Below are 27,307 nucleotides of genomic sequence, written 5' to 3'. Positions count from 1 at the left end.
GTTCTGGTGATTTTTACAGACACACAATTCACATTTTCTTCATCAAACAGGCGTGCATTTTATTTTTCCTTTTTCTTATTCTGTTCCTCTTCCTTCCGCTTCTCCAAATAACACTTAAGAATGTCGTTTAGCTGCTGCTCGCACTGGCTTACATGCTGTAATCCATTTTCCCATCCTAAAAGCAGCAATAAACGGGATAATTACATCTCCCTTTACAGCATCCATCATGTCATTAGCCTGTGGCGACGCAAACATCTAGTTCCCCGAGCCTGTCAAATGGCTGTAATATTTCTACTTCGAAAATTGTTCTTCTTCAGAGTTCGACCATTAACAAGATGCTGCCTTTGATTATGTCAACCAAGTAGGTAAAAAAAAAAATTACTCTCTTGCAGTGATCTGTTGCTTTAGAGACTGAGTGCTGCCTTTGTAGTATCTGCTAAGGTAAGGCCCTTTCCCCTCCAAAAAGGAGCCTCCGTGGGTACGGGGGAGTCGGATTCAGCCCGAGTTTATCGAATGTACTTTAGAGACTGGGACACTATTCCATCTCTCGCTTCTCTAGTTCAAAGAAAATCACCATGGAAGAATTTATGATGAATTTATGCTCTGAGATACAAACTGTCCCATTTCAACGGGGACTAATTTGAGTGTCAACGAAGGGAGAAGCAATGAACTCTCTTTCCAAACCACACATACTGCAGAGAGGAAAGAGAGACCCAGAACTAAGGGGCTGTTCAGGCATTTTAAACACCTTCTAGCAAAGTTGCAAGGGGTGGAGACAGGCACTGTAAGGTTTTTTGGGGTTTTTTTTTGTTTGGTTGGTTTTTTTAAGCAGGATTAGCTTTCAAATATGTAAATACTCAATTGCAGTCAACTCCACAGCAAATATGTGGAAATTGTAAAAAATTGATTTTCAAAAACTGTATTTCCCTCTGCAGTCCAGTAAAACTAACATGTGTGCGCACAAGACAGTGACCTGTAACCAAAGCAATCGGGAATTAGTTGGTAGCGTCAGCCGATCTGAGGTGCTGGAGCCCCTCTCCTACAAGGCCAGGCTGAGAGAGTTGGGGTTGTTCAGCCTGGAGAAGAGAAGGCTGCGAGGAGACCTTATTGCAACCTTCCAGTACTTAAAGGGGGCCTACAGGAAGGAAGGGGAGAATCTTTTTAGCAAAGCCTGTTGTGACAGAACAAGGAATAATGGATTTAAACTAAAGAAGAATAGATTTAGACTAGACATAAGAAAGAAATTTTTTACAGTGAGGGTGGTGAGGCACTGGCACAGGTTGCCCAGAGAGGCGGTGGAGGCCCCATCCCTGGAACCATCCCAGGTCAGGTTGGACGGGGCTCTGAGCACCCTGCTCTGGTTAAAGCTGTCCCTGCTCCCTGCAGGGGGTTGGGATGGATGATCTCTAAAGGTCCCTTCCAACCCAAAGCATTCTGTGATTCTATGATCTCCAACAGCATTGGTTTTGTCCTAGCAGCTCAAAATTTCTCTTCCAAAACCAATGAGCCACTAGTTGCGGCAAGACACTATGCATTTTTCTTCCCTTTATTTAAGCACTACCTATTCCGAAATACTGCCGTATGCAAGAATTTGTTTGTAACTTGTTTCTGCCTGGGTCTACTACATAAAAGCAAACTGGGAAAAGACTAGAAATGCAGTAACAGGTTTCAACTCACTTTGCCAGCGTGCTCTTTGTGTAGCTAGCTGATGGCATCGAAAGAAGAAAAAGAAGTCCCGTTACTGGATAGCAAATACCCTTCAAGTATAAAAACCGCTTGCAGCTAAAACTGCAACCATGCAACTTGCACACTTGCAAGTACTTGCATTTTTCTGCAATGGACTCTACTTTATATGTAATAAAGATACTGTTTTATGTAGTATACAAACTATATACTTTATATATTAGATAGTATGTATAGTATATATACACACTAGAATATATAAAGCGTATTAGACAGTGGAATTAAAAATGATGAGCTGCATGGTTTCAAAAATACAGGAGAAGAAAGTATTACCTTTGCAGTGATGAATGACTCTTCCCCACAGTCTGTTCCTACTTAAGCAGGCCAGATTTCCAACAATCAACAAATGCCTCTTTGCTCTCGTTAGCGCAACGTTCATTCTCTTTTCTGAGTCTATGAACCCAATTTGTCTTGTTCTTACACACGACAAAACAACGATCTCCTTCTCAGCTCCTTGGAACGCATCTACAGTGGACACCTGGACAGTTTTAATTTCAAAAGCCTCAGAGTGTACGCCACTAAGCAAATTCTGAATCTGTAGACGAATGAATATGGATGGTGATGAGTTGAATTAATATCTGACCAGTGACTTGCGGTCAATCGCTTGTTTTGAGCAAACACGCTCAGCAAGTCTGAGTCTACACAAGATGCAAACTGAGGAACTAGAGCGCGCAATGACTCTAAAGCCTCGGCTCCTCACAGGAAAATGCTACATAATGAACCCGTATTTGACAAAACACTGGCGCATTCAGCGTGGCGACCAGTGCTTTTGCAGCCCATGTCATGCCTGGGATGACTGGGTGAGGTGCAACCTTGCTAAGCGGGCGCCTCTGTTACCTGTCCTTGTCACACACACCAGTTTGTAACAGCCCCTAATTGATTTATGAAAATTATGTACTATTCAGTTTGCCGATTTTCTGAGTGTGCACGTGAAAAGAAAACAAATGGAAAGATTTTTTTTTTTATCATATGTTCGAATAAAGAGTTTTTGACTAATTTTAGAGGAAAAAATACAATTTTTTTTTTATTATTAATAAAGAGAAATCATGGTAAACTCTAGTTTACCTATCCAGCATTTGTTTCTCACTTCTAGTTGACTCTTCCCATTTGAAATGGAGCCTATGTTCAGAATAAACAAATACGTTTAAGAAAACGGTTTTACTGATGATACATTATACAAACCTTACACATCTGTGATTTATAAAGAGTAATCACACCAATTGCAGATCCTTCTATTCCACTTGCAATCAGAGCCTGGATGAGCTTGACTGTAAAATGAACTTCTGCCACATTATAAAAGCTGTTGTCTCTTTCCATCTGGAAATGGGGAAGAAAATTTCCAATTTAGCTCTCACAAACAGCAGAATGCAAAAAGAAAGAGAATGGAGGAAAAACTACAATATTGACTTTTTATATTAGAAATGTTTAAAAACTTACTTGCTCTACCCCATTAACACTATAAAAACATAGCGTTGGAAGCCAATCCAATAAAGGACTTCTATCTTCCTCAGAAACGCCATCTATCAGATTTCCTTCATAGAACAGCTCGTTAGCTATGGCACTAATAGCAGGGTGACATCGGTACTGTGTCCGAAGAAGTATTGGTTTATGTCCCTAAAGAATCAGGATACAGAAAAAATGACTAGGAGAAGGAATCACTAAATATTTTGCAATGCCAGCTAGGTCAAACAAGGAATAAGTGGAAAGAATTCCTGCAGTAACCTGGCTTAACCTTCATACGTTCACTTCAACAAAAGTTAAAGCAGGTACTGTAGCCCCTGATTCTTCTACCTGGATTAAGAACTGCACAAAAAGATCAGAAGGCAGAACCTGGCACTGTTTTTCAATCCCTTCTTGGTTTACATTCGTTCTGCTGACAAATTACCGTGCACCGTGAAAGTAACATTTACAGAGAAATGCAGTAGAATGGAATCAGCTTAATTAAAAACCAGGCTGAAACACGGAACCTCTGACACCTAATCCAGAACTCTTTTAGCGACTTGAGTGGACCTAGAATTTCACCCTCCGTCTTTTCTACAGATGTAGTTAGTAGTACGTACCATTAAGCAAAGGCGGTCAAAGAGAGTCTGCTCCAATCCTTTTTCATGAACACTCTCAGACCCTTGAATAGTTGGTGGTAATTGCTTAGGGTCTCCAACAAGGACTAGCTTTTCACACTGAAACCTAAATAAGAATGTTAAAAAATAAGAAAAAAAAGTTCTAAAAAGGATGTCAAGCTATTCATAATGAAAGCATGTGCTGTTTATATATCACAGATAGCTTTCCATCAGGCTCCCTTCTCCACCACCCTCTTCCCGCAGTTAAAATAACATTCTAACTGAAGGAAGGCACCTAAAAGCAGGCCTCAATTTAAAACTACTCTTCTTGCTTTCTACGGTGAGAGCTCAGAGTTCATGTTCTTAAAAAGACGTGCAAGTTCGGCAATTATTTGAGGTTGCGTCGCTGCTAACTGAAAGCGATTTCTCTGCTGAAACACAAAAGGAAGGCTGTACCTTGCAATAGGAAGGAGAGAAGCAGGTTCAGTCATCTGACTGCACTCATCCAGCATCACTACAGGAAACTTAAGACTGTTCAGGCAAGGGAACGGGCAGGCAGCACAGGTCACTCCAACCACTTTTACCTTTGTTATTAGCCAGGGGAAAACGAGTTGACAAAAAGTTAAGATCATTTAATAGTTAATCTTTGGGCAGTACGTAACTACAGCTTCGGCAGTCAAATACACCTAAATTAATTTTTAGCAGTTCTACTGCGTGCTGCATCATACTCACTCACTGGGTCTCAAAAAATTACATTCTAACTTCCAGTAAAAGGCACTGTGTACGCATGGAGATGGATCCAAGGTTACAGTTTCTTATGCTTGGGGTGTTTATATGTTAGAATCATTCACAGATTCATGCTATTTTAAGACCAGATCTGGTCTGGTGCAGAGAGTTGAGGTTACACAATCCTCCAAAACCTTCTGAGCCTCAGCAGCCAAAGTGGCAGCAATGACCACTAGGAATAAGCACAGCAAACAAATTGCTCAGATCTGCTTTGTTACAATCGCTCTACAATGAGCTGGGATTTTTTTTTTGAGTCTAGGACTGAGGAGAAACGGCAAGTAACTGGAAAGGCCAGAAATTGAGAAGATTTTCCTACAGGGAACAGTAATCTTAAAAGGTAATGCTTTGATGAAAAGTTATTTAAAATGTATTTGAAGTCTTCTTGGCAGCTGACACTCAAATCTAGGATAGATTTAGCTCAGTCCTCATCTTTTACCTTTATGAGTATATACATCTTAGTTTCAAGGCGACAGTGCAGACTAGCTGGGCTTGGAAATTTTTCTCTCCCCACCTTGTAAACTAGATTGGTAATATTAAATCAGATTGCAATAAAGTTCAAAAAGGGTTTCTGTCTCGTATCACTAAACAGGAGCTGCAAGCTCAACTCAGAGAAGTCATACACGGGTAAGACACTAAGATATACCTGTGGAATCAAACCTCTCCTAGTCCTAACATTCATTTTAATTTTCAAAACTAGGAGCTTGGCAGGTGGGAGAAAGGATTCCCAGTTTCCATTTGCTGGCCCTTGTGGATAAGGCACAGTGAATCCCCACTTTCCCATCCTGTCACTTTGACTGTACCTGTTGCAGTATAGTTTTATTGGTCCCCAGTTTATGTTGCTCGATACTCTTCCTTACGTATATTTTTTCAACCGGAGTTAAATCTTCTTTCATGAGAGCAAGCAGCTCTTTTAACTGCTCATTTTCATTTCCTGAGCCAGCATGTAAACTTCAAAAAGATTTTATAACGTGCATTACAATGATTGAAAATTGAACACCCAATATAGAAAAATAAACATACTTTATACGTAACTGTACTTTACAACAATGTACTGACCTATCCCGAATCCAGCTGAGGTAGACTAATATCATACCTGTTTTAAAACAAACGCCTGTCCCACCAGCTCAGACCCTACCACCCCGACCAGAGACATGCCTGGAGCAAACGACTTCTCCAAGAACACAGCTGATTTCAGAGCAGAGTAGAACCGAGGAGTTTTTCATTCTTATACCATTTTATACCCTTGGTACGCTACTGACACCAAGGAAGGGAAATTTAATCTTTACTCGTCTTGAGCTTTACTTTGTTCTCTCAAATTGTGTTGGAAGTACTATGTAGATTGCTTACTTGTAAGTAGTTAAAGGACAAACCCCAGAACACTATAGCAAAGATAACTTGGGTAAGTAGTACAGAATTCATGAGTTGTCACCATTAATTCTCTGAACATTAAATTTATGATTACTTCCTCCTAGTTCTTATCACTACAGCAGCACGTATCTATTTCAAGTCTGTCTGTTTTGCTTTTCCTCCTTGTGTAAACTCCCAAATCTGTAACTGGTATTATTTTGTTCTCTCCTACTACTTCCCATTTAAAAGCATTAGCTCTATTCAGCAACAAGTGACATTCCCAAATCAACGTAAAATTCCTCCACTGTGCGGGGCGGCGGGAAACCCCGAGATAGGCATATTACAATCACATACTGAATTATTTCAAAAGAGTATTTTTACAACACACATACTATCAGGTATCTTAGAATTGTTTCAGATCCCACAAAGATTTAAGATTCTTACCTATGGGGAAGAATTGCTTTGGTGATTTTCCTAATACTTCCCACTCTGATAAAATCCTCAAATCCAAGATCAAGCAGACTTCAAAGAAAAAGAGACGATACACGTTACAGAAATGTAAAGGAATTTTGAAAAATTTAAAGGTGGTTCTAAAAAGGCCAACAGACACATCAGAAGACTGAAGAACACAAACTTCTGTGATTAACCAGGTGAGCTAACTCCAGGCACAATTCAAGTAAATCAAAGTAAATTACTTCATCGTGATTTGTCTCAAAAACGCTTAATGCCTTTACAATTCTCCTCTCATTAATAGTCTTCCATTTGTACTTTCCCTTCCTTCCTTTATCCTTCCAAACCGTGAGTTTTATTTCATGTTAGCGTCTTGCTGAGGCTTCCCAAGTCTGACACACCCTGCCTCTCCCTCTCTCCTCTCCAGCCCTCCTTCCCCAGCCCCTACTGCTACTTCCTAAAGATTCCTGAGCAATACTACTTTCTGCCATAACAGATTTGAATAGTAAATTTGATGAGAGTAGAGCCCAATATGAGTCTCATGTAAATTCATGCAGCTAGCCTTGCAGTCTTTTAGCATATGCATGCTGTGCAAAGGAGCAAGGGTAAAATTAAAGCCCGCGTGTGACACTTCCTAGGGAAAGAACGGGACCTTTTTGAAGTGCTACACTGGAAATATCAACACAATTATCTTTACCATCTAAGTGCATTATTATTTTTGGAACAATAGTCTGTAAAAATCTGAGTAACCTACCCGAGCAGTATCCTGTCAACAGCAACATTAGTGGAAGAAGCAATCAGAAGTTTCCATGGAGCTGGCCTTGGACCCTCCGTAGCTTCACTGCTTTCAAAGAGCTGTACTAGGAACAAGATCACAACAGACAGCAGATAGCTCTTTCCAGCTCCAAAAACACCTGGTATTTTGGAAGAAAAAGCCAAAGTTACAAGTGAAAATTCTCTAGAAAATACAGTTTTAATCAATTGTTATAACTTAAGTTTATCTGATGAAATATTATGCTGTGATTCCCATAAAAACACCGCATGTGCTTGCTTCAGCAGCTCTAAGTTTCCAGGGGCAACCAGGTGCCTTACGCTTCGCATTTACTGCCTGCAATAAGTTTACAAAAAAACCCCTATGGAAGCAGGGAAAGCTAAGGTATTTTTCCTCAATTTTCTGGTGTAATACAGGCATTACTTGCTAAGGAGTCTCATCAATACATTAAAATAATACAAGTAACTGCATGCACATCCCTCATACCATGCCCTCAGGTACAGAATGAGGAATTTGAGCAATGATTATTTTAGAATAACTAATAATTTTAACTAGATTAGTATGCCCGACAGCCTAACAAAAGCTCAGGCAATTTAAGTGTAGCGGTATCTGTACTAACAGTGTCATTACTGTCAACGTATTTACTTTGACAGGATCTGAAAACTTACGTTTACGGTAGCTGCTTTTCAATACCGACTTAAAAAAAAAAAAAAATCTTTGAACTAAGATGTTACTAGCCTTTTTGTACATGTTGAAAAGAGATAAAACAAAGATAGAAGGAAACATAAAATAGCAAGGAATAATGTGTAATAGAAAAAATTTTATATGGTAATTTAACAAAGCTGATACATGACAAGAAGTGGTTTTAATATGAAAAGAAATAAGCAGAAGACACCACATCACTCTGTATAAATCTTGCTAGGAAAGAACTCTATACTTATGTAAAATCCTGCAAAAGGCAGACTGCAAATTCAAGGATCAAAAGCTCTGGGCTGACAGAATGGATGTTATAACGTCAAGGTCATTATCAGAGGGGCCTCATCCAAGAAATGAATTTTCAGGAAACGCATGAAGTAGGCGAGGACAGCGGCGTCACAAAAGAGTTTAAAAGAATATTCCATACACAGAGGCCATTTATTCAAGCTCATCTTTTGCGCTACATTTAAAATAAGCCAACATTTGCCTAGACAGAAGAATCTCCCTTTAAGCCTGCCTGAAACTGTAACTATACGATTAAGGAAACAAGCGTACTGCTTCATCACTGAGAGGATTTAGGGCTATTTCACTAACACTGGCACTACATATTCATTAGCATTTTTGCAAAGACACAATAGCAGCAAATTTCACAGTTATTTGCTATATACCACGTATGATTGTGATAGGGAAGATCTGATGTTCTTCCATTGGTTTGGTATTTTCACATGAGGTCATCATCTGAGCTATCTGAATCAGTGATGTAGCTTGATCTGGGTTCAACGAGAACGTTTGGATCATCTTTTTAGCTAGTCCCATTGCCACTTCAGCGCCGAGAGGCCCATACATCATTGTGCGCTTCAGGCTGACGGCAGGTGGAATAAATTTTCTTTTGCTGACTCTATTTGTAGCATTTTCAGAATCAAAATTCCTAAGAAAAATACAACGGTCAAAAGTTGCGGTATAATACTGCGTATGTACAATTTGTATCTCACGGTTCTGATATTCTCGCTCACCTGGCATTGAAACGCTGAGGCTTTATGATTAACAGCTGAAGTAATTACAAGTTGCTGCCCCCTGCACCCTGACATACACCTGGGCTGTATATTTCCTGCCCCTTATTACTTCCCTGGGTGAAACCTGGATCATATGAAACAGGCTATTGGGTTTTAGCATTCTTGCTGTACGTAATGCTTTCAATCTGACTTACTCCAAGGCCGCAAGACCGACAGAATTAAGGGTCGTAGAAGAACGTAGTCAGAGGTAGCAGGGATTCATTTAATTACTTGTTTTATACAGTGAATCATAAGCAGTCTTGGAAATATCCCCATATTGCTCCGATTCGCCAAGAAAATATTTTATTTTTAGGTTTTGTGTCAAATGAGACTAAAAATTGGGAAGGAAAACCAGTTCCACTGAACCCCTGTGAAGCATATACATGAACTTAATACAGATCAGTCAGTGACTGTACTACCAGTCTAACGGTCATAATAACGCCCAATATTAATCTCTAGGTTGTAAATCATGGGCTGCAGGTAAGTTTTAAATAAAAAAAAAAATCCTCTTAGAATCGAGTTAAGAGTTAAGCAACTGATATATTTTCATTTCCACATAAGTGAAAACAGCATTGTTCAAGTTCATTCCTTACACTGTTTTCCTGATTTTAGTTTTCCTCATCCACTTTATAATAGGGCAAACCCAATGGTATTTTTGTTGCCTTTTTTTCTGTACTTATTGACATATTGTGTGTTCACAGTATCACTGAAACAGTAACTTACATTTTTAGGAGATATGGTATTAGTGGTAACGTAGATGGATTGAAGTGCTCTTCCATGTTTCTTAAAGATGTAAGCTCACCACTGGCATTACAAACCAGCAAAGCATGAACAACCGCTGAAAAGGACACAGAAAAATAGAATTAGGAAAAGATTAGCCAAAATTTCAAATCAGCTAGGTAAATGAATTACAAAATGCCAAAAGAGTAATTAGCCTCCTGTAACAGAAACCAAGTTAAGCCAACTACCACGTCTGACTGAAAATTATAGATGAGGAGAGCCCTTCTTTTCAAGGCGCGTTATTTTGAAGTATTTGCGATCCCAACATGAGGAACCTTCTGGGAAGGAAGCTGAGCTAAAAATCCTTACTCATTTTAGAAACACTCGAGATATTTAGAAGGCTTTGGAATTTAGGAGGGGAACTTTTTAAGTAAACCGTCTGTATCACAATAGCTAAGCAGATGTTCTCTTAAAAAAAGACAAGAGGGGAACATAGGAACGCCTCCAATGGGCCCGTCTCAAGTTCCATCTAGCCTATTTCCAAAGTGTGCAGAAGTGGATGCCTGGGGGAGACTGTAAAAACAGAACAAGTATTCAATTATATTTTTCTGAATTCACTGCCTAAGGCTCCTAAGGTTCTGGGGCTCAGGGATTGCCCTGTAATAAGTTTCTAATATGTTTAGTAACCCACATAGCTCTATTTTGCTGTTGTTTATCACTGCCAACAACTAGACATTACTTAAAGCTTTATTTTCATACAACTTAAGGTTTTAGTTTTGTAATGGTTATAGAATTACAAAATAATCTGTATTTATGGTAACAAAAAAAAAAAAATTCCTAAGAAAAAAATAAAATGCCATTATTGAACAGCATTAAGACCAAAAAGCTATATATTAACTCTTCCATACCCTGACTGCTCAAGAGATCCGGTCCTGCAATTCACACTCAGGGAACAAACAAAACCAAACCTCCAACTGCATTTGCAGCCCATGATTCGGATAGCATGTAGGCCCACAAACAACTTGTGTGCCATTGTATTTTCTTCTGAATGTAATTCAGAACAGGAGTTTAACGTAGGCTCACTGAATTGTGCTTTGCAGGAACTCTCTCCCTAATGATTACATAGAAAGCCTAAAAAGACCAATCTGTTAACTTAAAACACTCAATTTGCCTGCTTAAGGTTAAGTGCTATGAATAGACTTTTGTGATCAAGCACACAATTTTCAATTTGCATTAGAAGAACATAAGCAGAGGTATACTATTGCTAGCCCCAGAACGACTACATAATGCATTATCTCTTTCTTTTACAAAAAAACCAAAACAAACCCAAAACTTTAGCTCAATTCAACAGCAAAAATAAGAAACTCTTGCATCGTGTTTGGCAGCACATTTGCCATTTTTCTGTGACATCTATAGCAGACCCACATTGTTTCTCTCTGCACTTAAGGCCCACTAACCTTACTGTTTCCAAAACACTGATGACAAATTACAAAAATACCCCCCACAAAAATGTTAAAACCAACTACATTATCCTCATTTCTTCATCACCCATTTAGAATTTCTTACCAGCTACTTTGCAGGTTTAGTTGCATTAAGTAGTGTATTCAGATTACATAGTCAAAGATACAAGGAAAAAAAAAAGTACTGTGAATAAAATCATGTATTAGATTTGAGAAATTCCCATCTCATCCTTCATTGCTGGCCAGATTTTTTCCCCTCAATAGTTGTTTCCCACAATTCTGAATTATTTGGTGTGGAACTCACTATCTGATCGCCAGTTTGAGGGGCAGTAGCCTTTCAGTGGTAGTAATTCTACTTCGTTATTGGAGGATGGTCCAAAGAAAACACTACTTGCGATGAAAGTATCAAGGGGCTCAAAGTTCAGAGTCTTCGAAACAACCCAAATGTCATCTGTCAAAAAAACCCACAAGAGTTCTCATAAGCTTCTTCTGCTGCCATCTTTTAAAGGAAATGAAGCCGGACAAAATAGCTCAGCATTTGCTATGCTGCAAATTAAAGCACTGCTAACATGAAAGTAGGGGGTATTAGAAAGTCCTAAATAAGTGTTAGTTCAGTTCTAAAAGAACAAATAAATAATTTGCAATTCTTCTAGTACTTGCTGTCTGAAATTGATGGTAACTGTGACGCTCTCTCCTGGTGCACTTCGCAGCATTTGACTTCTGACAAATCTCAAGTATTATCAATTTTGAGAGTATTTGGAACAAATGACTGAAGTATACTACAAACCTAGTTAACCCCACTTTTGCCAAATAATAGCAAGTACTGAAATAAACATACGCTTTCCCTTCCCTTTCAAAAGCAACACATACCAGAGCCTGCAAATGGTTTATTTGGCACACCTGAGGAGACTAAAGCTCACTACACTATTCCCATACCACATATATTGCAGAGCACAGCAAGGGAGATTTCAAAGTTAGGAGCAATAATGATGCATATGTATATTTACCTGTAACAAAAATGATAAAAAATTAACATATATAAGTAAAAGTTTTGCCCATGCAGAACTTCAGGATTTAAAGTTACAAAACCCCGATTTGTTAGAACATTTCAGTCTGCACATAAAGTGTGCACAAACACATTTGTTTCTGCCTCATTTCCTTCCTTTGGATCATTTTCAACAGCAAAGTGAACAAACTATGAAGATATGGGTATCAATTCAAAAATTTCTGAAGTGAAATGAACTATTGAGACTATCTGGATCAAATCGCCAAATGTCCTCCAACATGGTGACATTTCAGTAGGTTAGAAGAGATACGTAACAGCTACTGAAACACCGATTTTTACATCAAGTTTTCCTTAAATACCATCTATTGGAATACTGGGCTTTCCTGAAACTTCACGATTCACAGATTTAATGCACTCCAAACCCAAGGACACAGAATTTACATTTTTCTAAGGTAGCTGAACATTTACAAGAAAAGATGAATTAAAGAGATATTTCGTTGCCCTTCTAGAATGAGAACTGAATTATCAGAGTTGTCAGTTTAAAAGTAGGATTCAGTTTTTCTCTTTAGATTACAAATGAAACCTTTAAAAAGGCACAGCATGACCTGGACAATGATGCTTAAGATTTGCTTACCTTTGCTGTAAAGAGAATAATGCTCCTTTCTGCTTAGTTTGAGATATAATTTGGTTTTGGAATCTCCATCACATCTGGCAGGTGTATTCATAAATTTCTTGAACTTACTACACCGCTGTGATTGAATTTCAAAGGCTTTCCTGTTAAATTGTAATTTTAAGAAAAAGTATGTAAGCAATTGGCACATTTTGGATTCACCACCAAAAATAAGAAAACTCCACAGATTGGACCAAATTATACAGCGTGGATCTTGGTGGTTGTTCATCATCTTACACTACCGAGTTTTAAATAGTTATCTTGACTGCAAAATACTTCTCTCATATTCAGCCATAATTAAATTGTTTCCCCTACAGTTAAGCAGCACAGAACAGCCTTTGATACAACTTCTAACATGAAAACTAGAATCACTACGAGAATAAAACAAATTCTCTTATGAAAGATTAAAGAGGCAGTAATTCAAATGCAACAGTCATAAGGGATTTCATTAAGCAATTGATCAAGTTGCTGGTAAGCACTTTTGATTCTTGCTGAAAAGACTGCCGACCTGAAATGCCACTGCTTGTGAATATTCTTCCTTCACTAATTTGGCTTTTACATTTCTACACGGAACCACCGCCTCTTTCAACATAGTTAGTGAAAATGTCTGTTAAATGCTACTGAAATGCAGAGCTACTGGAACTGTAGGTATTTATTTATAAATAAATCCTGCAATTCACGTAGCCGTTGTGAAAAGCGCACAGCATTTCAGAATACCTCACCAAAAGCTGGCATCCCTCATAGAGAGAAATCTTTTGACTTCTGAGGTATGTCCCAATACTTTTTATATCATGAAGCACTACACGAGGTCTGGATTTTATCTCTGCGGGGTTCACATCTTCTACCCACTTGAAAAATGAACACTGCTCTGCTTTTGGGGCATCACAGGTATAGAACAAACGACCCTAGGAAGGGGGAAAAAAAATACCATTAGCACATTAAAACAAACAAGCAAAAACTAATGTAAAGCAATGGACTAGTACTCCCTACTGTAGAAATAATCAGATAAACACCTGCATTTTCACTGTGTTTGGCTGAAAAGCACAAGATTATTCCCAGAACTCTCAGCTTCTGAAGCCAGTGTGCGCAATCATACCTTAAAGAAATCCCACATAACCTAGAAAATTATAAATTCAGGTCTTTCTCTCTAGAAAGCTGTTTCTGTATGGAGAAAATAATTACATCAACAGTTCTGGACGCTAATGGGTACTACAACTGATCTTAAGTGATCTGTATAACACATCACTTTAACCTGCAATTGTAAATCATACAGAATTGCCCTGTAATTGTTCACACAACAGCTTCTACACGCCAAATAAACACCCCAAACTGTAAGCAAACAAGGAATAAACAGCACCTTGTTTTGACCTTCTTTTTTAACCGTAACAAGCTTAGCAGGATGCATGTGATTGCAGAGTGGAACGCAGCTTTCTTTGCTCTGACTTTGCTCATCTTTCAATGAAGTGTAAAATGACATATCCACTTTTGAAAGAGCACTGTGTAATCTTTGGGACAACTCAAATAGCATTATGTTTAATTGCTCTTGACATAGAAAGGAGAATAGAAGAATAATTAGTACAGCCTTAAAAAGGTTACACAAGTACACAGCATTCAAACAAATACATTTTCATTTGAAACTTTCAATCCCAAATCTAAATCAAAATATTTAATCCGAGTCCTAAAAGAAGCCACGTGACCTGCAAAATTCACCTATTGCACATGCACTTAATTTGTTCTAACTGCCTTACTTTCATTCGAATCACATTTAAGTATATGGCTCCAAATGATCCAAACACTAAATAACTGTTTAAAAAAAAAAAGCTTAGATAGGAATCTAAAGACTGGCAAACAGGCACAAGGTTACATAGTTGAACAGAAGCGTACTGGTCTTTTGGTTTGTCTTTGCAATTTTGGGTAGAGACTGAATATATTTCAGTATATATATCCAATAACAAATGTGCACAGTTGTTCCAGTAGATGAACTACAGAATCATCGAATCGTTTAGGTTGGAAAAGACCTTTAAGATCATCCAGTCCAACCATTAACCTAACAGTGCCAAGTCCACCACTAAACCAATTAAGGGCAGAGTAGCAATTTTCATGTTTCCTGGCTTGGTGGCTGGATTTTTTTTTTAATGAAAGTAAAAACCAGGAATCATTAAGGTTGGAAAGGATCTCTAAGAGCATCAGGCCAACCATCAACCCAACACCACCATGCCCACTAAACCATGTCCCAAAGTGCCACATCTACCCGTTTTTTGAACACCTCCAGGGATGGGGACTCCACCACCTCTCTGGGCAGCCTGTTCCAATGCTTGACTACCCTTTCCGTGAAGAAATTTTTCCTAATATCCAATCTAAACCTCCCCTGATGCAGCTTGAGGCCATTTCCTCTCATCCTATCGCTCACTGCTTGGGAGAAGAGACCAACACCCGCCTCACTACAACCTCCTCATGATGTTGATCTCTCTCCCTCTCATCCTGCTTTGTGAAGCTTCAGAAATCCAGTTTAAAAATGACAACATTTTACATAGCGTGGTGTTAGACGTACCTATCAGAGCAGCTTTGAAAGTCTGTTTGTAGTGAACATGAGACAGAAACACAGTTGGTATGGAGACCTTTCTTTTAGGAAGATGAGCATATTTTACTTTATCCACATTAGGAAAAGACAACTCAGAAATCATTATGTCCTAAAACCCAGAAAAATAAACCATTAAAACTTGCAAAACCCTGAATGAGACAGATTTTGATAAATGGCTACTGTACAGATATGACAAAACCTATTCATTTTTCTTCTCTTTTTCCTTTTTTGCTTTTATATATTGTGCTCTCAATAAGTACAACTAAACAGAAAAAATTCAGGGCCTCATTCTGCAAGCAGAAGTTTTAACATGAAGACTGTCAGTGAAGAATCAGTTTTCTAAAAGCAAAATACAAATCCCCTTCATCACAAATGTTTGCAGACTTTGTTAACTCTAAGCAGAGGAGCATGTGTTCAGTAGGACTGCCAATAGGAGTAAAATGAAGTACACCAAGCATAAAGCTGGGACTGCTGTTTAGGATGTACCCCACAATTAAAATTTGCCCCTTATACAAACAGCCTGCATTTATAACACCACAGGTAATACTTGCAGAGGCATTAGAGTAAATTATATAACTCAGCATTATGTTTTCAGCCCTAGACACGGGGAAGGAGCACACAAACCCCATTTTTAACACCATTTATGCAGGAAACTACAGCAAAGGTAGTACAAAGCTAGGGAAGGAAGAACCAGGCTAGAGAGCTTTGGGGAAAGCGTGCATACCACAAACTATCCCTGTGCCTGCCCTCCCAGCTAGTCCCGAGGAGCTTCTTCCACCTATCTACGCTGCAGTGGGCATAATAACAACACTCTTTGTAAGCTTTTTAAAATCCAATATATATGGATTATACATAAACACACACAATGTGTATACCAGTGTGTATATGAAATGTACTAGTTATTTCCACACCTCTATTTCACAACTATTATACTGTACAAATGGTTTTAAAGAACTAGAAAACACAGCATACTACATTTGCATAAAAAAAAAAAAAAAGGAAAACCCTAACATTTTCATTAACTCTCAAACACAGCCATTTGACAGCTTTTAAAACTTGACTTGTGGTTCGTTTGGCTTTTTTACCCAATTTACTCCATTTGTTTAAGACAGTCTACTGGTCATAAACAGCTGTGCTGATTTTTTAAGTGCTTATTCAATGCCATAACTTACTTCTCCCCAATTAAAACAGAAATTTTAAAATATTTTAAAATCGGAGACTATGCTTTGAAGCAAGATATGGCTGTTCATTAAAATAATGCTGATTTCACAATTAGGAAAAAGACTTATTGAAGACACATTCTTACTAATTATAGATGACAGAACAGCCCAACAGCTTGTATTTCATCCTCCTGCCATCATCATTCAGATTAAAAACCTAAATCTGGCACTGTGGTCGTGAAGGAATTACCTTTACAAAGGACTAGTTGTGGCACTTAAAAAAAAAAACAACAACATTAGCAGCTGCTGTTCTGTAGCCGAGACTCTTTTGTGTTACTACGTATGTAGAAACATTTCATCCAATCACACTGATAATATCTTGCAGGAAATGAGATAAATGCAGTTACTTTGTCCAGAAAAATGTGTTTCTGTCACTTACAACTGTATTTGCTTGAACAGTTACACACCTGGCCATCTCCTGTTGCAGTGTGGCAGCTCAGATGACTTAACACCTTTTGTGTTGCTTCAGCCAGAGGTGTCTGACTTAAGTGCAGAGAAAGTAACTTCCTCTCTGAAATCAAATCTTGGTTGCTGGTATTTGCACAGCATTTACCAAGCATGCTCTTTGCTGTCAGCAGAGGTGCAGAGCCGGGAGCACTTTTATTCACAGCACTGCTCTCTCCCGTGTCACCCGGCAGCATTCCAAGGACGCTCTCAGCACAGATGTCATCGGTCACTTCCCTATCATCGCTGTTTTGAGTTATCAAGTCACACCGAGCACTGTTTTGATATTTTAGCCACTTGCTTTGTCTATATTGTGAAGTCACATTAGGGAACACTGGTTGTACAGATTCCCTTTGTCCGTCTTCTGTATACTCTCCAAACACAGAGGTTTCATAATTTCTGTCCTCGGGGCCAAAAGCACTAATAGGAAATACCACCGACTTGTTGCATAAATTGACTACTGAAGAGCCGACAGATTGCTGGACCTCCTCGCTGTCAGTTGGATAAACCGCGTCAGGAATCTTCTCAGTGGCAGGACGAGTGACAAATGGAGTTCGTGGTTTAACTGTGGGTTTGAATCTTGAGAGGCTGCATTCCTCCGGATCGCTGGATTTCTCCTGTGCTGTAGGGCAAATACATCTTACAAGCAACTTGTAGCACTTACGGATAGCACATTAACTTAACAGCTGTACAAAAAGCTAAGATAATGAAAGAATTCTAACTTCTTCTTTTTACATCCTCTCTTCTAACTGGCAAGCTCTTTGTACCACACCTGTGCAGTACCACACTCAATTTCCATATAACACAAGCGATTTCAACTGTGATTCTTTTAATACTTAAATCCCTGTATTCAGAACATGTTTCTGTAGGCACTCTACTTGCATAAAAGAAAATGTTTGGTAAAAATTATTTAAACATTACTGTGTTTTGGAGGTCATTAATCCAGTAAGTCTTGGTAGGTCAGTGACAGCTGCCAAATGGAAAACGTTTGGTTTAACATTTAAACCAAAGGAGCAGCTTAACATTTGCTCCTTTTCCAAAAAGATCACCCACAAAACTGTGTAAATTAATATTAACTAATGTAGATAAATAGGCTTCTAGTGCCATGAGGATCCTTTTGACTAAATTCACTATCAGTAACAGATGACAGTCATTGATAGGTGTCAACTGGAAGTGGGTCAGAGGACAGCTGAATATGGAAGAAAACTAAAAGCAGGTAAATAAAGGAACACATTAGTGTGAATTAGAAACTTAGCTTACAGCCCTTTTTTTCCCCAAAACTAGAAGCTGATTTTTCTTTATAAAATTAAATCACTCTTCTGAAGTCTCTCTCAGGAGAACATAACTGGGGCAGGGGGGAGGCGTGGAATGCAAGGCTAATTCAGCTGATTTGGAAAGCACTGTTTAAAATCTTGCTTAAAAAGTAACACACCCACCCTGTGAAAAACAGGTGACAAACACAAATCAAACTCTGCCATTACCCAGACATATTTCAGTGTATTTCAGCGTCTAGGATAACAGTCTTCTATAGTGCAACAAACTGTGCTTCAGAAAGCCTTGAAGATTTTCCAGCAAAAATATTGTAAAGTGCAATTATAAACTAGAATTTCTTACTGAAAAAGGTTTCTGAAAGTTCTGGTTCACTTGGCAAGATCCTGTGTGTCAGGGGCTCCTGGATGTCTCCGATCAGTTCCTCGCTTCCTGAAGCTGGAGAAATTGTAGAGTCTGGATCAAGTGAGGAAGTCAGTTCTACTGAGGAAATCATCTACAGATGAAGAATTAACATGTCAAGTGAATGACTGGGAAAAAAAAAATTGATTATAGCTCTTTTGTCACTATTCTCTCTCTCACCATTCTAAACAATTGAAATGTCTCTCAGAGTTGAGGTAAAAGTTTCAACAGTAAGAAAGTGCTACCACGAAGACACGAGAAAAAGCCAAAAGGATCCAGCAGAGACAGTCTGTTCACACCTTGTCAGGTTCCCATGAAGTCCGCTGCGTTTGTCTCAAATCAGAACGTGAAAGTGAGCCTGATGTTGTCCATGCTGGAACTTCAGAATACACATTCAATGCTGACGCTAGGAAAAACATGCCAAGGACAGAAGTCATGCAGAATAATCGTTCTGAGGCCAACTGCTGCCATTCTACTTTTACTTTCACTTACAGGACTGATTGATTCTTGACTTTTTAACAATGTTAGACGACTTCTGAAAATTCTCTTCTCTGATAAAGTTGATACCGTCCTCATGAAGACTTCTTGAACCTGGAGACTTTACCAAAAAAGTATAAGCAAAAACTTGTTAGAAATTAAAGCGTTTTTCCTCTATATAAATTTTATCTTTGTGTGAATCTTATTTCTAAATAACTTATTTCTAAATCTTATTTCTAGATATAATTCTTCAGTATCTCTAGCCCATTCTGGAGGTAAAAAATGAAATATCACCTTTCTTCCATTATTTTAAATACTGAAATATATACTGCATTAGAAAAAAAATATTGTATTTAACCTTGCATGCCACGTTTCTTTGCATCCAGGAGGAACAGAATCATAATCCAAGAAAGAAAGTTTTACCCCATGCTTTGGAACTCTCTAACAATTATATACCAAATTTCAAATCCAGTTGAGGTGAATATTACACTGGTAACACCAGGAAACAATCATTATAAAAGCCCCCTGCCACTTTTCTCCAGAAGAAATCTCTCTGTTTACTATCACATATTATGACTGTGTACATTTTTCAAAGTGAAAACTGATCAGAGGAAAAAAACAAAGTTACATCTTGCAAATGCACACTCCTATGACAAAGATGAGTAAAGATAATTGTCTAACTGCAAAGTTTTAACCACAAAGCACTACGTTTGGTTCTTAGTGATTTTGATATGATCGTAGTATTCTAAAAATGAACTCTCTTTTATCCTCCATTTACAGGATACTTTCTCGCACTAATGTCAGTAAGAATAATTTCGAAAAAAAAAGTTTTACCTGTCTGAAGTCAGAAAGGACATAATTGCTTGAAAACAGGGGTGACAAAAACCCCTCAGCTGCAAACTCCATATTATCTGGGTACTGCTGCCATCCTGGCTGTGAGCAGGGAGCTCTCAACATTATCTCACTAGCTGCTGATCCCTTTACTTGGTGCCCTTGAAATGCAACAGGCTACGCGATATATTGGAATCATCATTAACTGAAAATAAGTACTGTTCTGGAACTATCTACAGTCAGTAAAGGTACTTTTCATGCATACAACAAAAACAATCTGTTGGAAACTGCAGAAGAGAAAAAAATTATCTATGCTTTTCTCTTTCTTTCTCTTGCTCTACTGCAAGTTCTCTATTGCAACTCAGCAGCAATAAAGTTTTTGCACAAATCTCTGTCAACAGAAAATTGATTTTGTCATGTCGCATGTTTAGTCTTCTTTTTGTATGGTAAAATTTGAGTTTAAAACCCTCAGCAGAAAACTTCCCACAGACAAATGTACTAAAAAATGACGTGAAGCCCATTATGAGACCGGTTAAATATTTATTAGGACTTATTGTAATATATTGCAACTAGTAAACCACAGAATTGAAGTTTAAGAAATGCTATTCCTTATACTTTAGCTCCACAGGAATTGTACCTTTGGTTGGCAGTCAGATGTCCTAGGGTCTCTTTGGGCTGCTGCTGTCGGTAGAATACATGCCTCTGTTTTCTGTAACAAATTGTCCACACAGTTGGGCTGCATATAAAAGTATCAAAAGCTAATTAGTCTAACAATTTAATAACGATTTGAAGTGAAAAGTTAAGCTAAGAAATCTCTTGTCTTTACACAAGAGAAAGCATTTTAAATTACAGCCTTTTTATTGGGAAGCCAGAACAACCCATGATAGGATAACAAACTATGTTTGCTTTTCAAGTGGGACAGGAGGAACTGAAGAATTTAATCTAAAAATCTTTCTTTCACTTTGGACAGATTGGAAGAAAAAGACTTATTAATAGCATTGGACAAAAATCAATGTGAAGCATCAAGCACAAACAGATCTGCCAGTATATTTCAAGCCAAGTGCTAAAATTCCTAGGAAAACCGTGCAATCAAAAAGATAGTGAAAGAAAAGGAAAAAATAGATGGTAAAGGAAGATGGGTTAGGGAAGGAGAAGTACCAGACATACTAATGTGATATTAAACATAACTACATATTACAATTTGCATTAAGTTTCTTGTCATATGTGAGGCCTCCTGAACATTTATTGGCAATAGGGTCTGGAAGAGGACATCTTGTGTTTACTATCAGCTGCTTAGTCGATGCCTCTAAGCAATTTCTAGCTCAACCTCTATAGTTTCATAAACCAAGAATTTTATTCAAGAAGCCTGACAGAAAACGAATTTATCTTGTACAGATAGATATACGTAGTCAAAAATTGGTTACCATAAGGCCGGAAGAATCAAAGTATGAACAGGAAGATGCCTGTATACTTTCTGAGTAAGGCATTTCCGTAAACTGTTTTATAGCTACAAGAGATGGAAAAGCATAATAAGTTACAGTTATGCTACTCTTTTTACATGAAAACATCTGAATATTTACCGGGCTTGCAAACCTTACCCATGCAAATAATTGCGCAGTTAGGATTTAACTCAGCTAAAGCAAACAAAGACACAGACTTGGAGCCCATATTGTTGCTTTAAGCACTAAAAATTGCATGAGGGAACATAACACATCACTCCAAAAGTATGATTTCTGAATACGAATTGTCCAGCAGGAGAGATAAGAGTACAGAAGTCAAATAGGTACCATCATACAGAAGTCACTTTAAAATAGAAGCTGACCTAACCTGCATCTTTCACAAGGGGTTCAAATATCTCCTTAGAAGTCTCTGCTTCGTAAAATACGCTATTATCTTCCTCCATCTTTTGTAAGCTTTCTAATGCTGTGCTATGCTGAGTCAAAGCTCTTAGAAGAGCGATGTTGTTTACCAAATCAGGAAGATCTGATGAGTTTTCAGCCATTGCCGTGCCTTTCAGGCAATCCATTCCTATTCTTTCACCTTTGCAAGCTTCACGAAAGGCGTTTATGCTCTCTACGTTTTCAAACTCAGTTTCGCCAATTGCTCTCTTCTCTAGAGATGAATGGCTTTTTCCTAAAGGATAGACAGAACTTCTGGAAATAAGAGTATCTTCCTCATGTGAAATGCCAAATACCTTTTGATGGTCTTCTGCAACATAGCTGAATGAGCCACAGCGAGGATCTGATTTTCGTGACAAAGCCAGCAAAGGACTACCTGGTTTACTGTCATCACTCTTGGTACCCCAGAAATCTTCTGTGTCAACACCTGGGGATTTCACACATCGAAGCTGTGTAACATCATCTTCAGTCCTTTTGTCCACTGCAGAAATTATTCTGCTGGTAGAAATACATGAAATGCTTTCAGTTTTCTCAAAGATACTGGTTTTAGGGTGACATTCATTAACATTTGTGTCACCAGGCAGAAGATCAGAGTGCTCGCTTTTTATCCATGACGTGCCATTAATGGTATGCGCTGCACAGCCATCAAGATCCTTATTGTTTGTGGCTTCAATACTTAATTGACTTTCATTAATCTCTTTTACGTTGTGTCCATCACCCAAAAGTTCCGCTTCAATTCGGGTCCGGTTTGCAGAGTCTTCTGCAATTCTCCCTGTATCTCCGACACTGCTGTCGCAAAGCTGAGATGGTACACCCTCAGCGCAGTGATTTCCATCGTTCTCTCCGTCAAAAGCTGACCATTTGACTTCTTCGTTTTTACTGCGTGTCACTACTTCACAGCAAGAATGAAGTCTCAACGCGCTATTTTGCACTACATCTTCTCCCTTGAAGCAATCTGGACTTTGTGAAAGCACGTCTCCTTCAGTGAGCTTATTCACATCTCTTTCACACAGGTCTTCATTGTCTGTGTCATTAAAATCAAAAGCCTCCATCAGATTAAAGTTAACCTCCATCACCTGTTCATCTGGACCACAGTCTTCACCATGCGTACCTAATTCCTCCTTTACAATTCCAGTTTTGGTCAACATTGTGTCCACAGAGAGCTCCAGGTCACTAGGCACTCCTTCTGAAATTTGTCTTGGCTGAAGCTTGCTTTGCAACTTCACAGATGAATTCTCCTTAAGACTGTCAGTCGCTGAACGCTCCCTGTACCTGAAGAGATTTTTTTCGAAGGTGATTGGACTGGCTGAACACGAAATGTCACCCGAGGATGGGACAAACTGACTGTCACTCATTCTACTTATGGTGGATTCAGGCAGGAAGCAACTATTTGTATTGCAGGGGTCTTGTAAATCTTGACTTAAAATATTTGCCTTTTTGTCATGCCTCTGTCCCGTGACTTCTTCGTCACAAGGTTGTTCAGCTGAACTTAGAAGCATTTCAGCATTCCATTCCTTTTTATCATTTACAGTTCCCTTTGTAGAAGGCAGGTGCTTAATATTTTCAATGAGTCTTTTGGCAGGGTTGCCTGAAAAAGCAGGTAGGATTGTAGTTTTTTTGTTATAGAAACTATCTGCGTTTTCTGATGCCTGAAACTTAGAAAGACATTCTGTGACTTCAGATGTTGTTTGCTCTCTGCATCCTTGTGCTGGTTTAGACTTCAAAAGAGCTATTATCTGTGCTGTGCTCCTGATGTTGTGTGACGCCGCCCCATGACCGTCTGTCTGGCTACTAGATTTGGCGTGCCCAGTAATTAGAGGAGATTCGGGCTTCACAATGGACCGATCAGAGTTCTGCTTCTCTGTCTCCTCACATCTGTCAAGAAACGGAGCTGAAAGCAGCGAGGAGAGAGATATGTGTTCTCTATCTTTATCGGTACACGCATCTTCATGAAAGTCTGCAGACAGATTTGTTTCTGCAGCCTTCTTGCAAATCGTAGAAAATAACGGAGAGGTAATATAAAACTTGGATGGAAAAGTACCCTGACACTGCTTCGATAAAGGCAAGGTTGGTTGATCTCCATCCTCCATTGCTGATATTTTCTTTTCAACTTGGCGTGGCCCTTGGAAACCCTAGGAGAGAAATTTTAAATTAATTCTACTCAGAAATCAACTTCACATTTTGTAATCAGATGTTGAAAATAGGGCACGCTGCATAAAATATATTCTGATCAAGTAGCACATGACGATTCCACAGGTGTAGAGAAATAATCTCAAGCCCTTGCGATTTTCACTGCAGCCTTAGCAATAGCATTCCTGCTACACCAGATTTAGTAAACCCTGGAAAAAACAGCTACTGGTAAACACGTTCTGGCTTACAGTTCCAAAAATACCAGGAAGACATCATCTGCATATTTACCACTCATTAAAAGATGTGCCCTTTATGTTTTAGAAAGTATGTTAAGATCAGACATAACTTTTGAAACAAAGACATACTGTAAACTTCCTCTTCAAGCCGACAGGTAGATGTCTTGGAGGCAGAACACCAGGTTTTACACCATTTCTATCCACTGCTGGAGTTTCTGCTTTCCTTGGCTGATCTTCAAAGGATTTTTCATTCACTTTTACTGCTTCAACTGTGATCAAATACCGTTCACTTTCTAAACTATCTCCAGCATTCACCTAGAAAAGAGAGAGCAGCAGTGTGTACATCATAGTGCTATATAAGAAAAGCAATAGTCTTCTAAATAAATAGTCTTCTAAATACTTCTATGTAAAAATTTTAGAAATTTACACCCAGTATATCACAACTGCCATATAAATAATTTGATTAAAATATACATATACTAGAAAACATCAGCACTTAGCTTCAAGTGATGCTTATTTGATATGTCACTGTAATACACTGCTTTTACCCCAAGGGAATAAAAATCCCTAAAACCTATACATTGGTTCTGGAAAAACAGTAAGACTTATCAATAAACAGACACTGTTTTCACTTTCTATTAGTTGCATTGCAGCAGACTCTCATATCCACAATAAGAAAAAGTACTACCTTAGTTACTGAACAAGAATTTGAAATGCTTCCTGAAACACAAACCACAATCAAGCATAAAAATAAAAAAACCCCTCCAAACGAAATATACCTGAGATTTTATAAAAATACTCTCCAAACATTGTCCTTTATCATCAAACAAGATAGCCTGCAAGGAAAAAAATAGAATTTTAAATAACTAATTTTATTTCATGGATCATCTAGATTACCACTGACAATTCAGCAGTAGCAGATGATATTAAATCCAACAGTATTAAATCCGAGTTGTTCACCTTATTTCCACCAGCTCTAATCCTCAGAATTCCGTCTTGCCACGTTTTTGATTTTTTCATTTTTTGGTGAGTGTATAATACCTGTTTTAAATGTGTAAAATGTCGAAATAATAAAAAGTAAGGAAATGTTTATATAATACAGCAGCTACAGTGTCTTTTAATTTATTTCTACTTTATTGTACGGTGTTAAAAATGACTTACAGTAAATTCTTGAGAAGCCATTGCTTTGGCAAAACAGTCATCCGACAGCTTATTTCACCAATATTCACATCTTCATACAGCCTGAGAGACAGGGAAATGTTCAGAGTCCACCACAGTTGTGAAGAAAATGTACTGACAAAAACAATAGATGCCAATTCACTTCCCCCCTGCCCCTCAGAAGAGAGTTAGATGCAAGACAGTGTCAAAACAGCAGGGTATAGCTGATGTGGGAGTTTTGAAGAGAAACCTTGAAAACAATCTAACAGAAAGACTACTGGTAAAAAATGGCTTTTTTTAATAGATGCCAACATATTTTCCAACTTCCAGGGGAATTCATTCATTTAAACAAACGGCTGGCAACTCTGAAAGCTCCAGTGATCACAGTGCTATTCAGAGTTAACAAATTATCCTGAAGACGTTTACTTGCAGCAAAAAAAATACCACAGAAGCCACTAACAGAGTAATTTTGTCGCAAGTTTACTGACTCTGGACTTGGTCATGCATGCTTAATGCACGTTTAAAGATAACTGACTCTCAAAACCAGTTACCCGTGAAGTCAAGCCTCTTTAAATATGTAAAGTTAGACAACGGTAACTTGTAAAACAGCCTTTGAAGACGAAAACAGGAACAAATCGTGATAAAAGCAACTCATCTCCAGAAGCTGTGACTTACTGCTGTACATATCGGATCAGGGCTGGGATTTGCACCCGTGCTGGGAGAGCTGCACTCCTGCCGTTAACAGCACTGCAAGGAAAAGGATCGCCAGAGCCCAGACAAGGCTAAAAGCTGCTCTTACACCGTGGCTCAGTGAGAAGCAGTTTATATTAAAAAGGGGAGAGATTCTCACGTTTCTCACGGCTGTCGCCTTCTTGGCGGTCCCCGGGTGTGCAGGAAGGCGCGAAACCTGGGCAACGGACACCCTTAAAGGAGACAAAATTGCTCTTTTAGCTGCTAAAAGCAGGCGGCTGAACGCGAACGCTCGCTGTAACTCAACAGGCCATGGCCCGGGGGCAGGGAGGAAGGGGAGCGCTGCTGGCACACCCACACACCGCTAAACCCGCCGCCTCCACACACCCGAGACGGGCCCGCTGCGCCCGTTTCAGCCCCCCAGCCACCATTTGCCCTCAGCACGACGGCGTTTGAGGCAAAGCCGCCTGCCCCGGGGGCCTCGCCGAGCTACAGCCGCCGAGCTACAGCCGCCGGGCCCCGCGGGGCCGCCCGCCGCCGGGAGCCGCCACCCTGCGACCCCCGGGGGCTGCCGCTCCGGCGGCGGGGCCCAAGAGACGCCCCGACCCTACCTATCTGTCCCGGGCGGGATAATGGCGGCCGCCGCGCTCCCTCCCACCCTTCAAAACTTCCCGCCGCCGCCCGCCTGACGTCACAGCCGCCCGCCGCCAGCCGGAAGTCACGCGCCCCGGGCCTCAGGCGCGTTCCGCCGCCGCCGCCGCGCTGCGCATGCGCGGGGGGCGCCGCGGGGCTTTTCTCCCTGCGGGGGCCGGGCGTCGCGCCGGGATTGACGACGCCAACGACAACAACGGGGTGGTGAAAGGAAGAGGAGGAGGAGGAGGGGCAGTGCCTGTTGTGAGATTGGCGGACGGTGAGGCCCGGTGTCCCTGCGCGCGCGGCGGCAGGTCGGTGGGGAGCGGCGTTGGGGGGGGGGGGGGGGCGCAGCCGGTAGCGGCGGTGGCAGCGGTCGCGGCGGCGCAGGTAGGGGGCGCTGTTGCCCCCCCCGCCGCCGCCGCCGCTGCCGCCGGCGGGCGCATGCGCAGGGCGCGGCGCGTGCGGGAGGGCGAGGCGGCGGCCGTTGGGCTGAGGGGGGTTTGGGCGGGCGGCCCGCCCCTCAGGTGCAGGGTGGGCGGGCGCCGTCTCCTCAGGGCAGCGGCCCTCCCTGCGTGTCCC

General features: G+C 39.9%; 2 protein-coding genes across 3 annotated transcripts in view; one reads left to right on the top strand and one right to left on the bottom strand.

The window, feature by feature from the left end:
- Nucleotides 1-59: 59 nt before the first annotated feature.
- On the bottom strand, nt 60-25,429 carry ZGRF1 (zinc finger GRF-type containing 1). The gene is made up of 28 exons (XM_009480922.2): nt 25,409-25,429; nt 25,208-25,288; nt 25,027-25,083; nt 24,377-24,562; nt 21,811-24,013; nt 21,408-21,490; nt 20,621-20,719; nt 19,987-20,160; nt 19,168-19,273; nt 18,975-19,081; nt 18,619-18,769; nt 16,968-17,626; nt 15,311-15,449; nt 14,117-14,301; nt 13,477-13,664; nt 12,724-12,863; nt 11,388-11,534; nt 9,627-9,741; nt 8,520-8,779; nt 7,138-7,297; nt 6,378-6,455; nt 5,387-5,534; nt 4,257-4,384; nt 3,804-3,927; nt 3,181-3,357; nt 2,926-3,060; nt 2,017-2,278; nt 60-175 (listed from the first exon to the last, which is right to left on the bottom strand). The coding sequence occupies exons 1-28, from the start codon at nt 25,427-25,429 to the stop codon at nt 60-62; spliced, it is 6,429 nt and encodes a 2,142-aa protein (XP_009479197.2).
- A 1,559-nt stretch (nt 25,430-26,988) lies between these two features.
- Nucleotides 26,989-27,307, top strand: part of LARP7 (La ribonucleoprotein 7, transcriptional regulator) — a 29,129-nt gene continuing 28,810 nt past the window's right edge. For both annotated transcript variants that reach the window (XR_012830998.1, XM_075708914.1), the window contains exon 1: nt 26,989-27,039. The gene's annotated coding sequence lies outside the window, so the exon portion shown is untranslated. The remainder of the gene's footprint in view (nt 27,040-27,307) is intronic.

This window comes from Pelecanus crispus, chromosome 4, assembly GCF_030463565.1.
Source record: "Pelecanus crispus isolate bPelCri1 chromosome 4, bPelCri1.pri, whole genome shotgun sequence".
NCBI classification, from domain to species: Eukaryota; Metazoa; Chordata; class Aves; order Pelecaniformes; family Pelecanidae; genus Pelecanus; species Pelecanus crispus.
Note: the sequence above shows the minus strand (reverse complement) of the source record. Positions and strands in the feature narration are given on the sequence as shown.